A 15,975-nucleotide genomic window follows, 5' to 3' on the forward strand; every position below is an offset into this window, starting at 1 on the left:
TGTTACTTCGCCTTGAGAAGGAAGGATATTCTGCCACCTGCTGTAACAGGGATGAACCTTGAGGATATTATGCTAAGGAAGAAAAGCCAGGCACAAAAGGATAAATACCGTATAATCACCCCTATATGAGGAACCTAGAGCAGTCAGACGGTAGCAATGGAAAACAGAATGGTGGTTGCAAGGGGCTAGGGGAGGAGGGGTGGGGAGTTGTTGTTTAATGGGAACAGAGTTTCTGTTTGCAAGAGGAAGATGTTGTGGAGATGGGTTGTGTAACAGTATGCTTGATATATTGTACGTGTCCAATATGTTCACCTACTGATTATGCTTCACAGTATTGAACTGGATACCTACAAGTTGTGAAGATGGTGGGTTTTATGAGTATTCTCCCACAATTGGAAAGCTTTCAAATTACATTAAATTCACTGCAGCACGAGAGCCTGCGTGCCAAGGGTGATTGAGGTACGCCTGGCAAATATTACAGAAATCCGAAGGGAAAAGAGACCATTTGGCGGTGGTGTGGTCAGGGAGGGCCTCCTGGAAGAAGTGGGCCTTGAACAGGATAAATTTACATGGGGAGGGGGAGGAGAGAGGATGGTGTGGGCAAAAGTTTAGGAAGTCAAAATGAGATTGGCGTTTCCCTTACACCAATACAAAAAGATTGAACAGAAGTGAGTTCTTTTATAGGGAACTGGGTAGAGTGAGTTTGCATAGATAAATTGGATCTAGAGTCAAAGGGTGGCCTGAAATACCAGGCTGGCATTCAGCAACTGACACCATTTAGAAGGTTATTATAATAATTCATAGGTGAGGTAATGAGGGTCTGAAATAATAATGAACTTATAGGACACTCACTTGGTGCCAGGCACTGCCTACGTACTTTGTGTAGATCGAAGTGAATTCATTTAATCCTCAGAACAGTCCTGGGACGTGGGTACAGTCACCATCCCCATTTTGCAGCTGAGGAAACTGAGGCACAGAGAGGCTAGGTAACTTAGAAACTGACTGGATTTGAGAGATCAAGGTGGGGGTACAGAATGGCTGTAAAGCTTTGCAGAATAGGTGGATAGACCTTGAGAAGGTTGGGTGGGTTTTTTAGAGAAGAAAGAAACTACTTTTAATAATGACATCAAGGTGAATGTTTTAGGGCAGGAATCCAGTTCCTGGATCTTGCTGGTGATTTTAGAGATGAAGATACGCTCAGAGAGATTATAGTTTGTCCGCGAGCGTCTGTCTGGGATGTAGTCGTGTTGAGTTTAAAGAGACAGTATAATATGTGAGCGATGGTGAAATACTGTGGGGAAAATCGGAGAGGAGACAGGGTACCACCGATCATCCAATTCCTCTCTCTGGGTTGTGCCAGGGTGGCTCACAGAGGTCACCTGAAAGGACCATCGTCTTGGGGACATGCCTATAGCACTTCAGAGCCCTGCATCCGCAGGAAGTGTTCTTTGATCGTGTCCCACGTTGGAAGGTGGACCAGTCATTAGGCAGGGCTCGTTCTGGAAGCCCCCGTGTGCCGGGTCTGAGCACATTTGCCACCAGAATAGTCCAGAGCCCTGCGGAACTCAGATCGGGGTGGCAGAGTGAGACCACAATGCCAAAGAGCTACCCTGCCCTTTCCCCTGAAGAATGTGACCGAAACCCAGGCTTCTAAGCCCCAGAAAGGCCATCTTGCTAACATCATGAGCAGCTCCATCAGGCAGCACATTTTGAGAGGGACATTTACAAAGAGGTTCCATTTGTCATGCATAAGGAGGAATAAAAACATAGAAGGACAAATGAAAAAAGAACCTGAGGAAAAAAAGAAAATGCAAAGGGGGAAGCTCTCGAGTGAGCATAGTTAATTACAGACTGGGAGGAAGCCAGACTTCAATGCACTGACCTCATCAGGCCAGGACACCCCAGTGACCCAGAGCGGCTGGCTTCTGACCTGACATGCACACAGCTTGCCCGGTATGTCCTGTAGGGCTTGACTGGGCCACCGGCTGCCTTTCTGTCTTCGCTCCCTGCCTGGCCCCTGCAAAGCCCCATGAATGTTTACAGCACAAGTAACCAGCAAAGTGCAATCAGCAAGGCTTCTGTAAACATCCCTTCCAAGTACATCATGGCCCAAAGCTTTGTGCTTACCGAGCAACTTTCTCTAAACGAGTTTAAGAAATGTTCGGAACCATGTAGCACATTAATCATCATGGTGTCGAGGTGGGATATTGTCTCAGGTTGCAAGATCAGGAAATCACAGAGCTGAAGCCTTAAGTGGTTTTTAAACCAACCATACAGAGAATTAGAGAGTAATTGATACGCTGCCTGAATCAATCAGGGTAGGCCGGGTTATGCTGGGATGACACACAGCCCCAGACGTCACAGGGGCTTAACGGTGCGGTTTGTTTCCCGCTCACACTACGCATCCATCTACTACTCCGTGGGGCCGGAGTCTTCCTTCTCACCGATGCGGCACCTTCCCGCGGCCGTGTCGCCGGTCACCGTGACAGCGGAGGAAGAGAGTGTGGCTTCCACAGGAGCCTCAGATTCAGGAGCTGTCCCCTCCGCATCTTCTGGGATCTGTTATCTTCCCCTTCAGTACCTTTATTTCCCTCTTCGTAAACTGTGGCTAATAAATTTAGGCTTTTCACGGAGCATGGCACATAGGACCTCTGATAGCCTTTGTATAAAAGTAACGGGACTCACCCTTTTCACTTTTTAAGCAAGATATGCATACGGTTCTTTAAAAGAGGTAGTTGGAGGCGACAGAGGTTATCCTGGCGGTGCAGCTAGAGCTCAGAGCCTGGTGGTTGCCTTCAGTTTACGACTCGCCGAGAAAATTCGTTTTCTTACTGCGGACAGGGTTGTGGTTACAGGGTAAATCACAGGGCTATGTCACCACAGAGCAGCCACAAGTCCGTCACGAGGCTCCTAGAATGGCATCCATTACTCTGGTGATTTCTTCAGCATGTCAAGTCCGTTCTTAAGCTCTGCCGACTCAGAAACATGATGGTTCATCCTCGGGGGAAGATTCACGTTACCCAGGTTCAAAGTACCGACGTGTAAATCCATAGTGTGAGTGTACTGGCTTCAGGTGAGTGATATCACCCTCACCCACACAGGGCCCTCAGGGCACAGGGGCCTTTGACTTCTCACCCAAGAACTGAGTCAGCAGAGGCAAGATGGCAGAGACGTGATGCACGTGGCCCTTGAGTCTGGCCTGACTTTGTCTGGAATCCTGGCTTTGCTGTGAGACCCAGGACAGCCTGCCTGATCTCTCCAAGTCTCAGGATCTCCATTGGCAAAAGGAATGATAGACTCTTATGCTAGATGGTAAGGTGGTCATGTGGGGGAGTTACTCAGCACCATATCTAGGACTCAGCATTGCCTCAGTGAATTCTTCAGAAGGAGAGGCGTTAGAAGGAGAGTTACATGGATGAGCATTTCATATGGTCAGCTAGAGTAACTCCAGGCCTCCACGTCCACCATGTAAACGGCCTTACTTCCGGGGCCTCAATATTCAAGGCCTGTTGGCTAAGACCACGTTTCCTTCCCCCTGCATTCCCCTCCCCACACACACCTTCCACTCACCCCGCCCCTTCCATAGAACGATTACTACGCTTAATCATGTTCTAGAAAAAACTATACCAGCCCTGAGAGTAATTCTTTCGCTTCCTGGGTCAGTTTCCGTGTCTCTGATCAATTCCGTTGAGATGTTGGCTTTAACGTTTAACTCTCAAAGGGAAGGAACTACTACTCCTGTCATTTCCAAGTTTGGGCCAGAAACCTCCCCATAACCCCCAAGAACCCACAGTAATCACCCCATATTGTAAGACCAGTGTGACTCAGCGTGCTCACCTCCCCCACCTCTGTCCCACTTACAACAATTGACTTTAAGTGACTTTTGCCACTTAGAAAAAACTCGGATCCATTCTGAGTGCAAAGAGATTTCTCACCAGTCAGGATGCTTTTCCATATGTGACATGGGCTTCACAGGCATCCCGAAAGATTATCAAAAATGTTGTGAGCATTAGCAGGCGTCATAGAAATCCCGTGACGGCTTTGAAAGGAATGGCAGTCGTTTGGACAGATAAAGTATGGTGCCCAGCAATTAAAAAATCTGCCGTAGTATCTTACAGATTCAGGCATGGCCTGTGCATCACATGCTCTGTATCTGGGTGGCCAGGGACCCCCTGGTGCTGGCAACAGCCTGTACCTTCACGAGCCCTGTCATTCCCAGGCGCTTTTGTCGGTAAATTGATGGTCACTGAGGCCCACAGGCTGCCACCCTGTGAGCCCAGGAGGGAGACAGCAAAGGGAAACCATCTGCTTTGGCTCTTTGAAATGCACACCAGCTCATACTCTGTGCCCCTGGTAAGCACTCCTTATCGGCAGGTGCTGCATGCTACTCATTTCTCTGTGCCCTGCAGGATTGGTTAGTGCCCGGCTCACGTGACATGGTCAGTACGTTTGCCGAATTAAAGGAAGTGTACCTGTATTCGTCAGTTTGGGCTGCCGTAACAAAACACCACAGACCGGGGGAGCTTAAACAACAGAAATTTATTTTCTCACACTCTGGAGGCTGGAAGTTTGAGACCAGGGTGCCAACCTGGTTGAGTTCTCATGAGGGCTCTCTTCGTGGCTTGTAGACAGCCGCCTTGGCCACCTTGGCCCTGTGTCCTCACGTGGTGGGGAGGAAGAGCGAGAGCAATCTCTCTGATGTCTCTTCTCATGAGGTCTCTGATCCCATTCATGACCGTCCCACCCTCATGACTTCATCTAACCCTAGTTACCCTCCCAGAGGGGCCACCCCCAAATACCACCACAGTGGGAGTTAGAACTTCCACATATGAATTCGGTACAGTTCATAGCAACACTCAAAAAGTGAAACAAGAAGGCACTTGGGTGGCTCAGTCGGTTAGGTGTCCGACTCTTGATTTTGGCTCAGGTCATGATCTCGCTGTTTGTGGGATTAGGGTCCATGTCAGGCTCTGCGCTGATGCAGCCTGCTTGGGATTCTCTCTGTCATTCTCTCTCTGCCCCACCCTCCCCCTTCTCCCTCTCTCTTTCAAAATAAACTTTCTTTAAAAAGTGAAATAAGAGCTGAAACTGTCATGTGACTCTTGATTGACATGTCCCTTGTGCACTCTCCTACCAGAGAAACTCAGCCGAGTAACCAGTAGAGTGGGAAATATACTTGGGAAGGTGTATCGATGGGCACAAATGCCCACACATGTATACACACAAAATAAAAAACACAAGGTTTTCTCTTCTGGAATCTTTGGTTTCACTCTGATTGGAGACCCAGCATGTATGGTTGGAGTGCAGTAATTGTCAGAAGGACCATGGCTTTGCAGATACCTGATCTGGAAGCTGATTTAGAAATAACTACTCCCATTAGCCACATGTCTCCTTCAGACGGCCTTTCCCTCCTCTGCCCCCACCTCACAGCCTGGCACTCTGAGGTCATCTCGACCACAGTTGACCAAGGGGAACGATGTATTGACCATACAGCGTCTACAGTATTTTCATGCCAAAAGTTCTGGCATGCTCTTTTGGATTGGCAGAGATGTTTATTTGTTTTTTTAAACTTGTTAAAATGTTTATTTATTTGAGAGAGAGGTACCAAGCAGGGGAAGGGGCAGAGAGGGGGGGAGAGAGAACCCCAAGCAGGCTCCGTGCTGTCAGCGCAGAGCCAGATGCAAAGCTCGAACTCAGAAACTGTGAGGTCATGACCTGAACTGAAACCAAGAGTCGGTGCTTAATCGACTGAATCACCCAGGATCCCCAGTTGACAGAGATGTTTAAAAAAGAGTTTATGATAAAAAACACTCTCATCTAAAGACTTCTCCTTTGGAAAGGCAGCTGGAGGGTGAGTTTGTGATTTTTCTTCAGTTCTACTCCCCAGGTTCTTTGACCTCAATTTTAACATTCCTGGAGGGAGGTACTTTTATTGTTTGGATTTAAGACTGGATCATAGGGGCGCCTGGGTGGCTCAGTCGGTTGAGCATCCGACTTCAGCTCAGGTCATGATCTCGCAGTCCACGAGTTCGAGACCCACGTTGGGCTCTGTGCAGACAGCTCAGAGCCTGGAGCCTGCTTTGGATTCTGGGTCTCCCTCTCTCTCTGCCCCTTCCCTGCTCATGCTCTGTCTCTCTCTGTCTCTCAAAAATGAATAAACATTTAAAAAAAATTTTTTAATAAAAAATAAATAAAATCGTGGAGCATAGAGGCGCCTGGGTGGCTCAGTTGGTTGAGCATCCAACTTCGGCTCAGGTCATGATCTCACTATCTGTGAGTTTGAGCCCTGCACCCAGCTCTGTGCTGACAGCTTGGAGCCTGGAGCCTGCTTCAGGTTCAGTCTCCTTCTCCCTCTGCCCCTTCCCATGTTCTGTCTCTCTCTGTCTCTCTCTCTCAAAAATAAATAAAACATTAAAAAAATCACTTGCATTGATGTCCTTGAGCTTTGAGACATTCCATTTAAAAAATTACATCAACCTGAGATTGTGTGTCTGAGGATGAGTCACCTCTACTCACTCGTCCCTTTTCCATCTCATTCTCCCTCCAGCCCAAGCTTTTGGCCAAGGAGCTGCTGGACCTCGTGGCATCACACTTCAACCTGAAGGAAAAGGAATACTTCGGAATAGCCTTCACAGATGAGACGTAAGTGCTACCCCGAGCCCTCGGATCCTACAGGGAAAGTCCCAGCTGTCAACAGCGGAATCTGCTTGCAGGCCACTTGGGTCCCGCGGTATGGGGTCAGTCCAAGTTCATCATCCAAATTTCAAAGACCTTGTGATCATGCCTGGAACGGCCAAAGGATATAATTAGGGTGATGCTAATATAAAATTATTAGGTAAACTAGTTCTCACAGTCAAGCAGGTTCGTGTTCAGAACTGAATTGTGTATTTTTTCTAAAGGGGATTCGAATGGGTTTGTTTCCTATTAAAGTTAAATGAAAACTTCTGGAAATTAAATATTTTCTCTCCAGTGTTAGAGTAACAATAACAGGAAATGAATTTGATGATAAATTCAAATGAAAAGTATCTGGCAATTTCACTGTCTCGGCTGAAGTCGAATATAAAAATCGAATATAAAAATCGAAAATTCATATCATCCCTCTGGTGAGAAGTACATTTGTTTTCAGTGGTTTTCAATTTGGCTCTGTAAAGTGGCATTTTGCAACACAAGTAAGAAATATCTTTACTAAAATTTCAATTTCCTTCTTAATGTACTCTTTGCAAAAGAGAGTACCGGCACAGATTCCTGGAGAAGATGCAAAAAAGGAAATGGTTCATGATCTTCTTCCCCTTTGTGTACACACACACACACACACACACACACACACACACAAACACTCTCTCTCTCTCTCTCTCTCTCTCTCTCTCTCCTCCGAATATTTGGAATTACAGAGATGATTTCCTAGAATACTGGCAGATAAGGGTTAGGTGAGTCACTGGACAAGATAGTACAGGGAAGGCCAGGCCCCACCAATCAAGATGGTGCCATCAAGGCCAGACAAGTTCAGAAGCCGGGACAGGAGGCGTCCACATTGGGATGAGCATAGGTCATCGGCTGTACCTGCACATGGGTACATTTAGCCTCAGGAGCTGGCCATCTGATTTATTACCTGAATCGGACAGCGTGAGTCAAAGGGAACATAAACTGGGACCATCTTGGACTGAACTGGAACATTTGCCTTCCACACTGGCAGCATTTCAGGCAGAGGTGTGAGCAGGTTGCAGGCGTGGGGAGCAGAGCCACACGGTCCTCAGGAAAGCCGGGCGGAGCCAGGTCAGCCTGTCTCCTGGAACCCGTAGGGAACTGAGCAGGAAGGAAAGCCGGAGTGTTAGTCCTGGTCTAGAATGATCACTGGGCCTGGAAGTAGGACCAGTAAGCACGGCTGGGAGCTGGAGGGCTCTGGTGGGAAGGAGCCAGCCCGGTAAGAAAACAAATCCTTTAAAACAAATACACACCGAGAGCGTCCACTTTCACAAATGCAGATGTTTTCTGCCCCTTTTCCTGAGAATCACTGTGAAACCCTCTAAATTGCTTTTCATGCATTTCACTAATTAGAAGGAAACCAGAAGTTCCAATTAATCATATCCCATTGTTCACGTCGCCCAAGTATGTTTACTCTTGTTAAAACATCCGTGAACTCTCCATGAGTCCCAATTAGACTTCCCTTTTGAATAAACAAGAATCATAGAATGAGTATGTCGTGCCAGGCCAACGAGGAGGAAATACTCCTGTTGAATGTTGCACATCACTGCCTGAACAGCACGGGCTGGAAGGAAGGTAGAAAGTCACCCTCCTCCCGAGAGAGAGGACAGCACGAAGCCGCGCGGTGCCGAAAGAACAGTGGGAGCCAACAGGGCAGTGCACTTGGCCCATCAAACGGCCCGTCTGTTGTGGGACTTCGCGTTCCTGGTTCTCTGGGCTGGCCAGGAAAGCGTGAGTGTGCCCCTGCGTGTATAAGTGTGAGGCCAGGCTGGCAGAAAGCGTCCTGCTCCCCTTGAGTGATGGCATCGGAGGCAGTCCTGGGGAGGATGTGAGCCATCCTCTGGCATGGGCAAGGCAGAGCGTAGCTGTCACCATCCCCTTCACCCGAGGCCGGGTAGGAGGGCCCATCCAGCGAGTGTAGGAGTGGGAGGCAGCTGGCAGGAGCTCAGTGGGCGAGGACCGCGGCTGCCAGGTGGGCCTGACTCACTGGGAGTTGGCCAGTGCTGGGGGCCCCATGAAAATCAAGAACAGGGGCCCCCGAGGGACCGGGACAAGGAGACAGAAACAAAAGAATAGCCATGACTCAGGGCATAGTCAGCTGTGGCCTGGCAACACCTGGGGCCAACAGATGGCGGCTGATGTCCTCATTCATTATCGGAACTTTTGTCCTTTTTCCTGGTAGGAAAGAGGTCAGCTCCCACCAGAACGTAGCGCCTGTGGCTGAGACCCGGCCTCGTTGGTGGTCATATGAGGTCATATGCTTCACTCTGGGCGCTTCCAGACTAACACAGGCTCTTTAATAAAGTGTGTGTCTGAATTGTGGGTGTGTACTCTGATGTGGAGTGTGTGTGTGTGTGTGTGTGCACACGCGTGTGTGTGTGTGCGTGAGAAAGATTTATGCAGGTGCACACCGTGTCTCTTATAACAAAATGAAATTGAAGTTTTATCTTTTATTACAGCCCAGGGTATACTCCATGGGTTTGCATATTTCCTAATGCAAACCCAGCAAGACTAACATTTGGAAAGTGCTTATGGGCCATACAGTCCTGTACTGAGTGCAAGGTACCACGGGCCCTATTAGGATTCCTTACGGTAGAATATACGACTCGTAGGTCATACGTTGCCCCTGAGCCCTTTAATATTAACTGCCGTTGATGACATTTTGTAGGATCTGCATGGGGCTGGAGAAGAGCTACATAAAAGCAAAATGAAGACAGGAGATTGGAAGTTTCTCTAAGCTTTTCTCACACCATAAGTTGTATCCTTTAATGAGGTGCCTAAGTCCACAGGGCACGACTTTGTGCCAACAGATATTTAATATTGTCAGCTAATCCGCACTTGTGCAGTGTTAGTACTAGCTTCGCCTTGTCCTCTTCTAATCCAACTCTAACTTTCTTATTTTGAAGGAATTAGGCTCACAAGAGTTGGCAAAGTGAGCACAGAGTTCCCGTATACCCTTCACCCAGCTTCCCCAAATGTGAATAGCTTACCAACTGTGTTACATTTCTCAAAACGAAGAGATTACCATTGGTGCTAGTATACTATTGTTATTGGTACTAAACTGTAGACTTCATTTAAATTTTACCAGTTTGCACCAATGCCCTTTTTTCTTTCTGTTCCAGGACCCAGTTGCATTTAGTCCCCTTTTATTTTATTTTACTATTTATTTGTTTGTTTGTTCATTTATTTTAAGTAGGCTCCACACCCAGGATGGAGCCTAATGTGGGGCTTGAACTCACGACCCCGAGATCAAGACCTGAGATCAAGAGTCAGATGCTTAACCGACTGAGCCACCCAGGCGCGCCTCCCCCACCCCCAACACACCTTTTATTTTTTAATGACTATTACAGAGAGTTATCCATGGTCATCTGTAAATGGCCTGAATGCTGGTGATCCAAACAATGACATTTTGGCAGCCTTTAAAACATTCTGAAACAACCTCAGAGCCCAGCCTCAATTTGGTCTTAAAATAATTATGTTTTGCTAGAGTCACAGTTCTCAGCTTTAACTGCACACTGGCGCCTAACAGGACACTTTATAAAATCCCGGTGCCTGGCCCCCCACCCCATATTCTGATTTAATTGGTCCGGCTGTGGCCTAAGCATCAAGATCTTTCAAAGCTCTGCCATTGATTATTTAAAGTTGCCAAGTTTGAAAACCCCTGTTCTAGAAAGACAGGAAAGTTGGTGTGAATTTTCTCTGCTTCCTCCTATTATCCAAGAAGAGAAGCCGAGTTCACTCACACTTTGAATATCTGGGGCCACATATGACCAATTATGTCATGACACACGCCAGGGACCTACACAATTACAGGCTCTCTCTGTCCCGGGGAGACTCGGGAAACCTAACGTTTAAGAATAAACTCATTCAGATGTAGTGTTTCCATGAGCACGTATGGTATAACTGAAATGTTCATTTATGAGTCATTGGCACCGTCATTTCAGGAATGTTCTTTATACATTTTATTTTTGACTTATTTCCTTGCTGTTTTAACACCCAAGTTTTGTTTGGTGTTTTGTTTTTGCTTTCAGAGCCCGTGGTTCTGGGTTACATAATTTAAATCAGTAAAGCCGTGTTTTTAGTTATCTGATCTGTTTTCCATCAGCATTTTGTTTCTTCTGTTTGGGTTCGTTTTTATAGAAAAATAGTCTTGTTGAGGTATAATTGATATACAAAGAACTGTATATATTTCACGCGTGCAATTCTGTGATTTTGGACATATGCCAACATCCTTTACCACCCAAGTGTTTAATTTTTTTGGTTAACTTTTACATTGTAAATTGGTGACAGAGGATCCCATCATCAAAAGCTCCAAATAACTTTTATCCTAGGGATGCCTGACTGACTCGGTAGTTAGAGCCTGTGACTCATGATCTCGGGTTCGTGAGTTCAAGCCCCACAGTGAGGACAGTGCATACTTACAAAAACAATGATACTATATTTTAAAAAACAACTTTTAGCCTCTTTCACAGAAATGGTCAAGCATACCCCAAGCTGAAGGAATGATTGTCAGAGTATATTTAAATTTTAATTTGAATCTCCTCTGATAAATATTAAGAATGGTGTGTCAGATGCAGTAAATGAGTGTTCGTGTCCTGAAAACCTTGAGGTAGTATTTAGAAAGCTGAGGGGGAAGGAAACATGTTTTTAGTCATCATTGCACATTTTAAAAGGCAGGTACAGCTAGAATGTATTTTCACATACCAATTAAGAAAATGACTAGTTCTCAGCCTCTTATTTAATCACAGACCCCCTTTGAAATTTGTTAACAAGTTACATTCCATTGCCTCCACCAAAGTTTATACACATAATAATTTATGCTTAAATTTTAGAGGGTTCACAGACACCATGAAGCCAGAATCCTAGCATAAGAACCAATTAAGGATTCTTTTTTTTAACAACATGCTATGTTTCAATTGATCACATCATTGATTGGTACTATTTGCAGAGTCTGATTTGCCCAAATAATTTAGGTCTAAAGCGTCCAACTGGAAATGCATCGGTGGTCTCAGTGCTGGGACAGTGGGGAGACTCATCTGCTCTGCGGTGTCCTTGAGTTCTTACTGTTCTTACTGGCATTGGTGGAGGCATCTGAGAAGGGTCTAGCTGATGAGCATTCGCTCTCAAGCTTATCTACAATTTTAAAATAGAGGGGACGCCTGGGTGGCTCAGTCAAGTTTAGGCGTCCAGCTGCAGCTCGGGTCATGATCTCGCGGTTCACGAGTTCAAGCCCCACATCAGGGTCTGTGCTGATAGCCCAGAGCCTGGAGCCTGCTTCGGATTCTGTGTCTCTCTCTCTCTCTCTCTCTCTCTCTCTCTCTCTGCCCCTCCCCAACTTGTTCTCTGTCTCTGTCTCTCTCTTTCTAAATAAAATAATCATAAAAATAAAGCAGGAAAGCAGCTTTCCAATTGCAGGAAGATACAGCTCTGGGAAAGTAATTTTACAAATAGGTTTGCAAATTCCCATTCATTAAATGCTCTGTCCCAGGAGACTGGGGAGAAAAATCAGTGCCAGGACTTCTGTGCTTGGGTCGTAACTGCTCCTCCTGGGAACCTGCATTCAGCGCTCATCACTACCTTGGCGATAGCCCATGTAGACATCAGACATATGGCAAACCACACTACCTTCTATTTAGTGACCAGAGAAGGGCTTTAGAACTCTTCCTGTGTGCAGCTGAGTTAAATAAAAAAGAATGGGGCCATCTGAGGAGGACTTAGGGATCCATGCTTCCTCCTGACCTTTTCATTCCCAGTGTGAGCTCTATGGTGGAGCTCAGATCCTGGAGGTAGGCGAACAGTAAATTCAACTGTGGAGACTGTTTAGGGCAGGAGCAATAGTCTATACGTGGATGACAGTCTCCCACCGACAACCATATTGATCGATGGGGCATATGTGACGCTGACGTAGTCGTTCTTTAACCAGCGTTTGTTTAGCATCCACTGTTAAGCACTGGAAATACAGAAATGACTAGCCTTGACCTCTTGTAGGGCTTGTATTTTTAGTTTAGGAGGTAAATAATCACATATAATGTAGGAGGTGCTATAAAAGAAAATTTGGAACAGACTTAAGGAACATAGTATAGCAAACACTTCCTCCGTAAATAAAAAAAAAAAAAAATCAAAGCCATAAAGTCAGGGACTGAACAGCTCATTATTTACTCATCTGTTTTTCTTGATGCGCATCTTAATTTCTGTCTCTCTCTCTCTCTCTCTCTCTCTCTCTCACACACACACACACACACACACACACACTCACACACTTGAAGGCCACTGCTTGAGAGTTTCTAGCTAAACCACTCGCCCTGAGCTGTCCTCGATGAGAACACATTATTTCCGACAAAGGATACGAACTAGCTCAACATTCTTCCGTTTGAAGAGAGCTCTGCCCACTCCCCCCCATCCAGTGAGGTCTGTAAGAATTTCATGCTCTTGCCGTTAGCCTTCTTTGGAAACTCATCCCATGGGGAATGACCTGTCTACAAAAAAGACCTCCCAAAGGCACAGCATATTGTTCTTCCTGGGGGTCCAAAAAGCCATCAGCTCAGAGGGACTTTGCACACACCTCCACCCTCCAGTAGCACTCTATAAACAAAGCCCTCCTTAGGGCCATCTCTATTGAAGGTGTCAACCCTCCTACCAAAAATCCATTTGTATTATATGTAGAAGCTAAGAGCAGTGTGTTAAATGAATGCACCCAATTTCCGTTGCCCGGAAGCCGTTGCATATTTATTACTGACCCCAACGGTTTGACCTTCTGCCACCATAAACCAAATGAGTGTTATCTTGCTCAGCTTTAAAGATAGTTATCAGCCAAGCAGTAACATAAATACTCTGAGTGTCTGCTGGGCATTTTATTTTTTTATTTTTTTGCTTTGTTATTGGTAAATGCTCTGATGCGCATTCTCAAATGAAAAATCAATGGGAATAATGAAAACCAAGCTATCAGACATCTCTTAATTAAACTGAATAGAGAAAATGGTCCTTTGGCCTATTTGTTCCCCATCCCACCCTGACTTCAAGAGAAAAGAAATATTTGAGGAAGGGATTTGGTGCCAAGACAGTGGGGTGTCACCTAGGCAGTGAAACGTCCTGCACGGTGAGGAGTCCTTGGTACTGGTGGCTGTAGCAGATGTGACTTTGAACCAAATACGAGAGCAGAAAATATGTTCACAAACCCAAAATGGCGGCCTGGAGTTTCCAGTTTACGTTTTAATCCGTCTTTTAGCTTCTGCCCAGATATCAGGCAGTTATCATAAGGGACCTTGGGTGAGTCACCTGTCCCTTTAGTCTTGCCTTTGTAAGCAGCTTGCAGTGAGGAGATTTTTGCAGGCCCTTAGAATGGAGTGGGCCGGCTTTCTTCCACCTAGGGTCCCAGGGCTCCGGGTGCGGGGACCTCCACCTGTCCGTGGTTATCAGAACTCCGCCTGTGTGTGCGTCAGACCACACATCCTTCAGTTGTGGGTTGAGGAGTTCAAGTAGAAGAAATGGAGAAAAGGAGTTCATTTTTCCTCAGAGGCTGACTATTCACTTTGGGTGGATTCTGGCCTTCTCGTTCTCTCTGCTTCCTGACCGTTTTTCTTACTTTCCAGCTATTTAATTGCTTGGTAACTGCGAAATCAATACATGGCTGCAAAGAAAGGAATTTCCAATTAAATAAACCGCCATTCTTTAAAAAAATATTTAATGTGAGGCCGCCTGGGTGGCTCAGTCAGTTAAGTGTCTTGACTCTTGGTTTGGGCTCAGGTCATGATCTCATGGTTTGTGAGTTCAAGCCCCCTATCGGGGGCCCCATGCGCTCAGCACAGAGCCTGTTTGGGATTCTCTCTCTCTTCCTCTCCCCCCTGCCCCCCGCCTTGTGCACTTGCTCTCTTGTTCAACATAAATAAACTTAAAAAAATGTAATGGAAGGAATGAAATTAAAGAGGGAATCTCTTCCTCAGTTGTCTTCTCTTAACACAGATGAAGAAGGGCAGGTAGCAGCCTCAAGAGTCGTATCCAAGTAACACCCGCGTCTGTGTCTCCTCATGGACGGCGTCCCCACTTGAGGGCTCTTCACCGGGTGAATCCTTCATTCCCCCTGAGACCCGAGTCGAATCCCCGGCAGCCCGTGTGGTCAGTAATGTTGAGCCATTGGGCTGGGCTGTGGATTGGTCTTGTGAGGGTCCTTGTTTAAAAAGATGGCTCCTGCCAGACCCTCGATCACAGATTGTTGTCAGGCAAGAGATTAAAATTTAACTCTGCCTGGGCGGCGGGTGGATCGCTCTTCTCATTTTTCTCAGATTCTCTGCTAGTTTGGCATCCATACATTCCAGAGCCAAACAGCCAAAGCTGTTGGCACCTCCCCTGTGACCCAGAGCCCAGCCCTGTGAACCAGCTTCTTTATAGAACTCTCACACGCCGAGCCAGGACTGCCCCTGCCCTTAATTAGTTCAGGGCCCGGGACCAGACGGCTGGGGACAGCCCCGATGCCTCAGAGCCTGCCAGGGTCATTGAAACCAGCCAACCCGAAGCCATTCCGCCTGCCCTGCCTTGCCTTTCCCATGGAAACCCCAGTAAGGCTCTGAGTTCTCCTTATTCCTTGTCTGCCTCGTAACCAACACGGGGGCCTCCCCCCCACCCACCGTGGGCCTGCGTGGCCTGGTGTACCTCTCATGGCCAGGGGAGCTCTGGATAACATTCAGCTTGGTTTTCAGCGGCGTTGACCTCTGCATTGCCTCTAGGTCACCTTCGTAAACTGAGTTGCAGGCACAAACCCATTTCGGTGGCAGTCATCCCATCGAGGAGCACCTGCCTTTGAGCCCCTAATACTTGTCAGGCACTGTGCTAGGTGGTGGGGATGACTTTTTTTTTTAAGGGTTGAAAACTTACCCCTTAGAGGTAAGGTTTATATATTTTACATAATTGCATAAGAGTGTGCAGGGTTCTGTACCCTGGAGAAGTTTGAAAGAAACCCCAGATTGAAGCAACGAAGGGAGACTTCTCTGAAAGACCAGAACTCAGCCTTGAACAGTGGCTAGTGTTCGGATAATGAGGATGGAGAGACTATTCCAATGAGGAGAAACAGCATAATGAGAGTCATAGTATAGAGCATGCATATAGCATGTTTGCAGGAGACTGAGCCTAAAGAGAAGATTCTGGGAGATTTTAGACACTTTCAGAGGCAGGAAGAGAGTGGCTGTAACTTATGAACCAATTATTAGGGGTAATATTTGTGTTAACATCTTCTGATCACACACACATTTCTACCTTATGAGGTAGGTCTCTGTTTTTCAG

At 46.6% G+C, this 15,975-nt stretch overlaps 1 protein-coding gene across 10 annotated transcripts in view; it reads left to right on the plus strand.

Moving 5' to 3' along the window:
• FRMD4A (FERM domain containing 4A) overlaps positions 1–15,975 on the plus strand; it is a 612,063-nt gene that overhangs the window by 459,888 nt on the left and 136,200 nt on the right. For all 10 annotated transcript variants that reach the window (XM_086714883.1, XM_086714885.1, XM_086714889.1 and 7 more), the window contains one exon: positions 6,548–6,642. In XM_086714883.1, coding sequence (XP_086571009.1) covers positions 6,548–6,642 — 95 coding nt within the window. The remainder of the gene's footprint in view (positions 1–6,547; positions 6,643–15,975) is intronic.

This window comes from Puma concolor, chromosome B4 (assembly GCF_028749965.1).
Source record: "Puma concolor isolate L17-30 chromosome B4, mPumCon1.1.hap2, whole genome shotgun sequence".
NCBI classification, from domain to species: domain Eukaryota; kingdom Metazoa; phylum Chordata; class Mammalia; order Carnivora; family Felidae; genus Puma; species Puma concolor.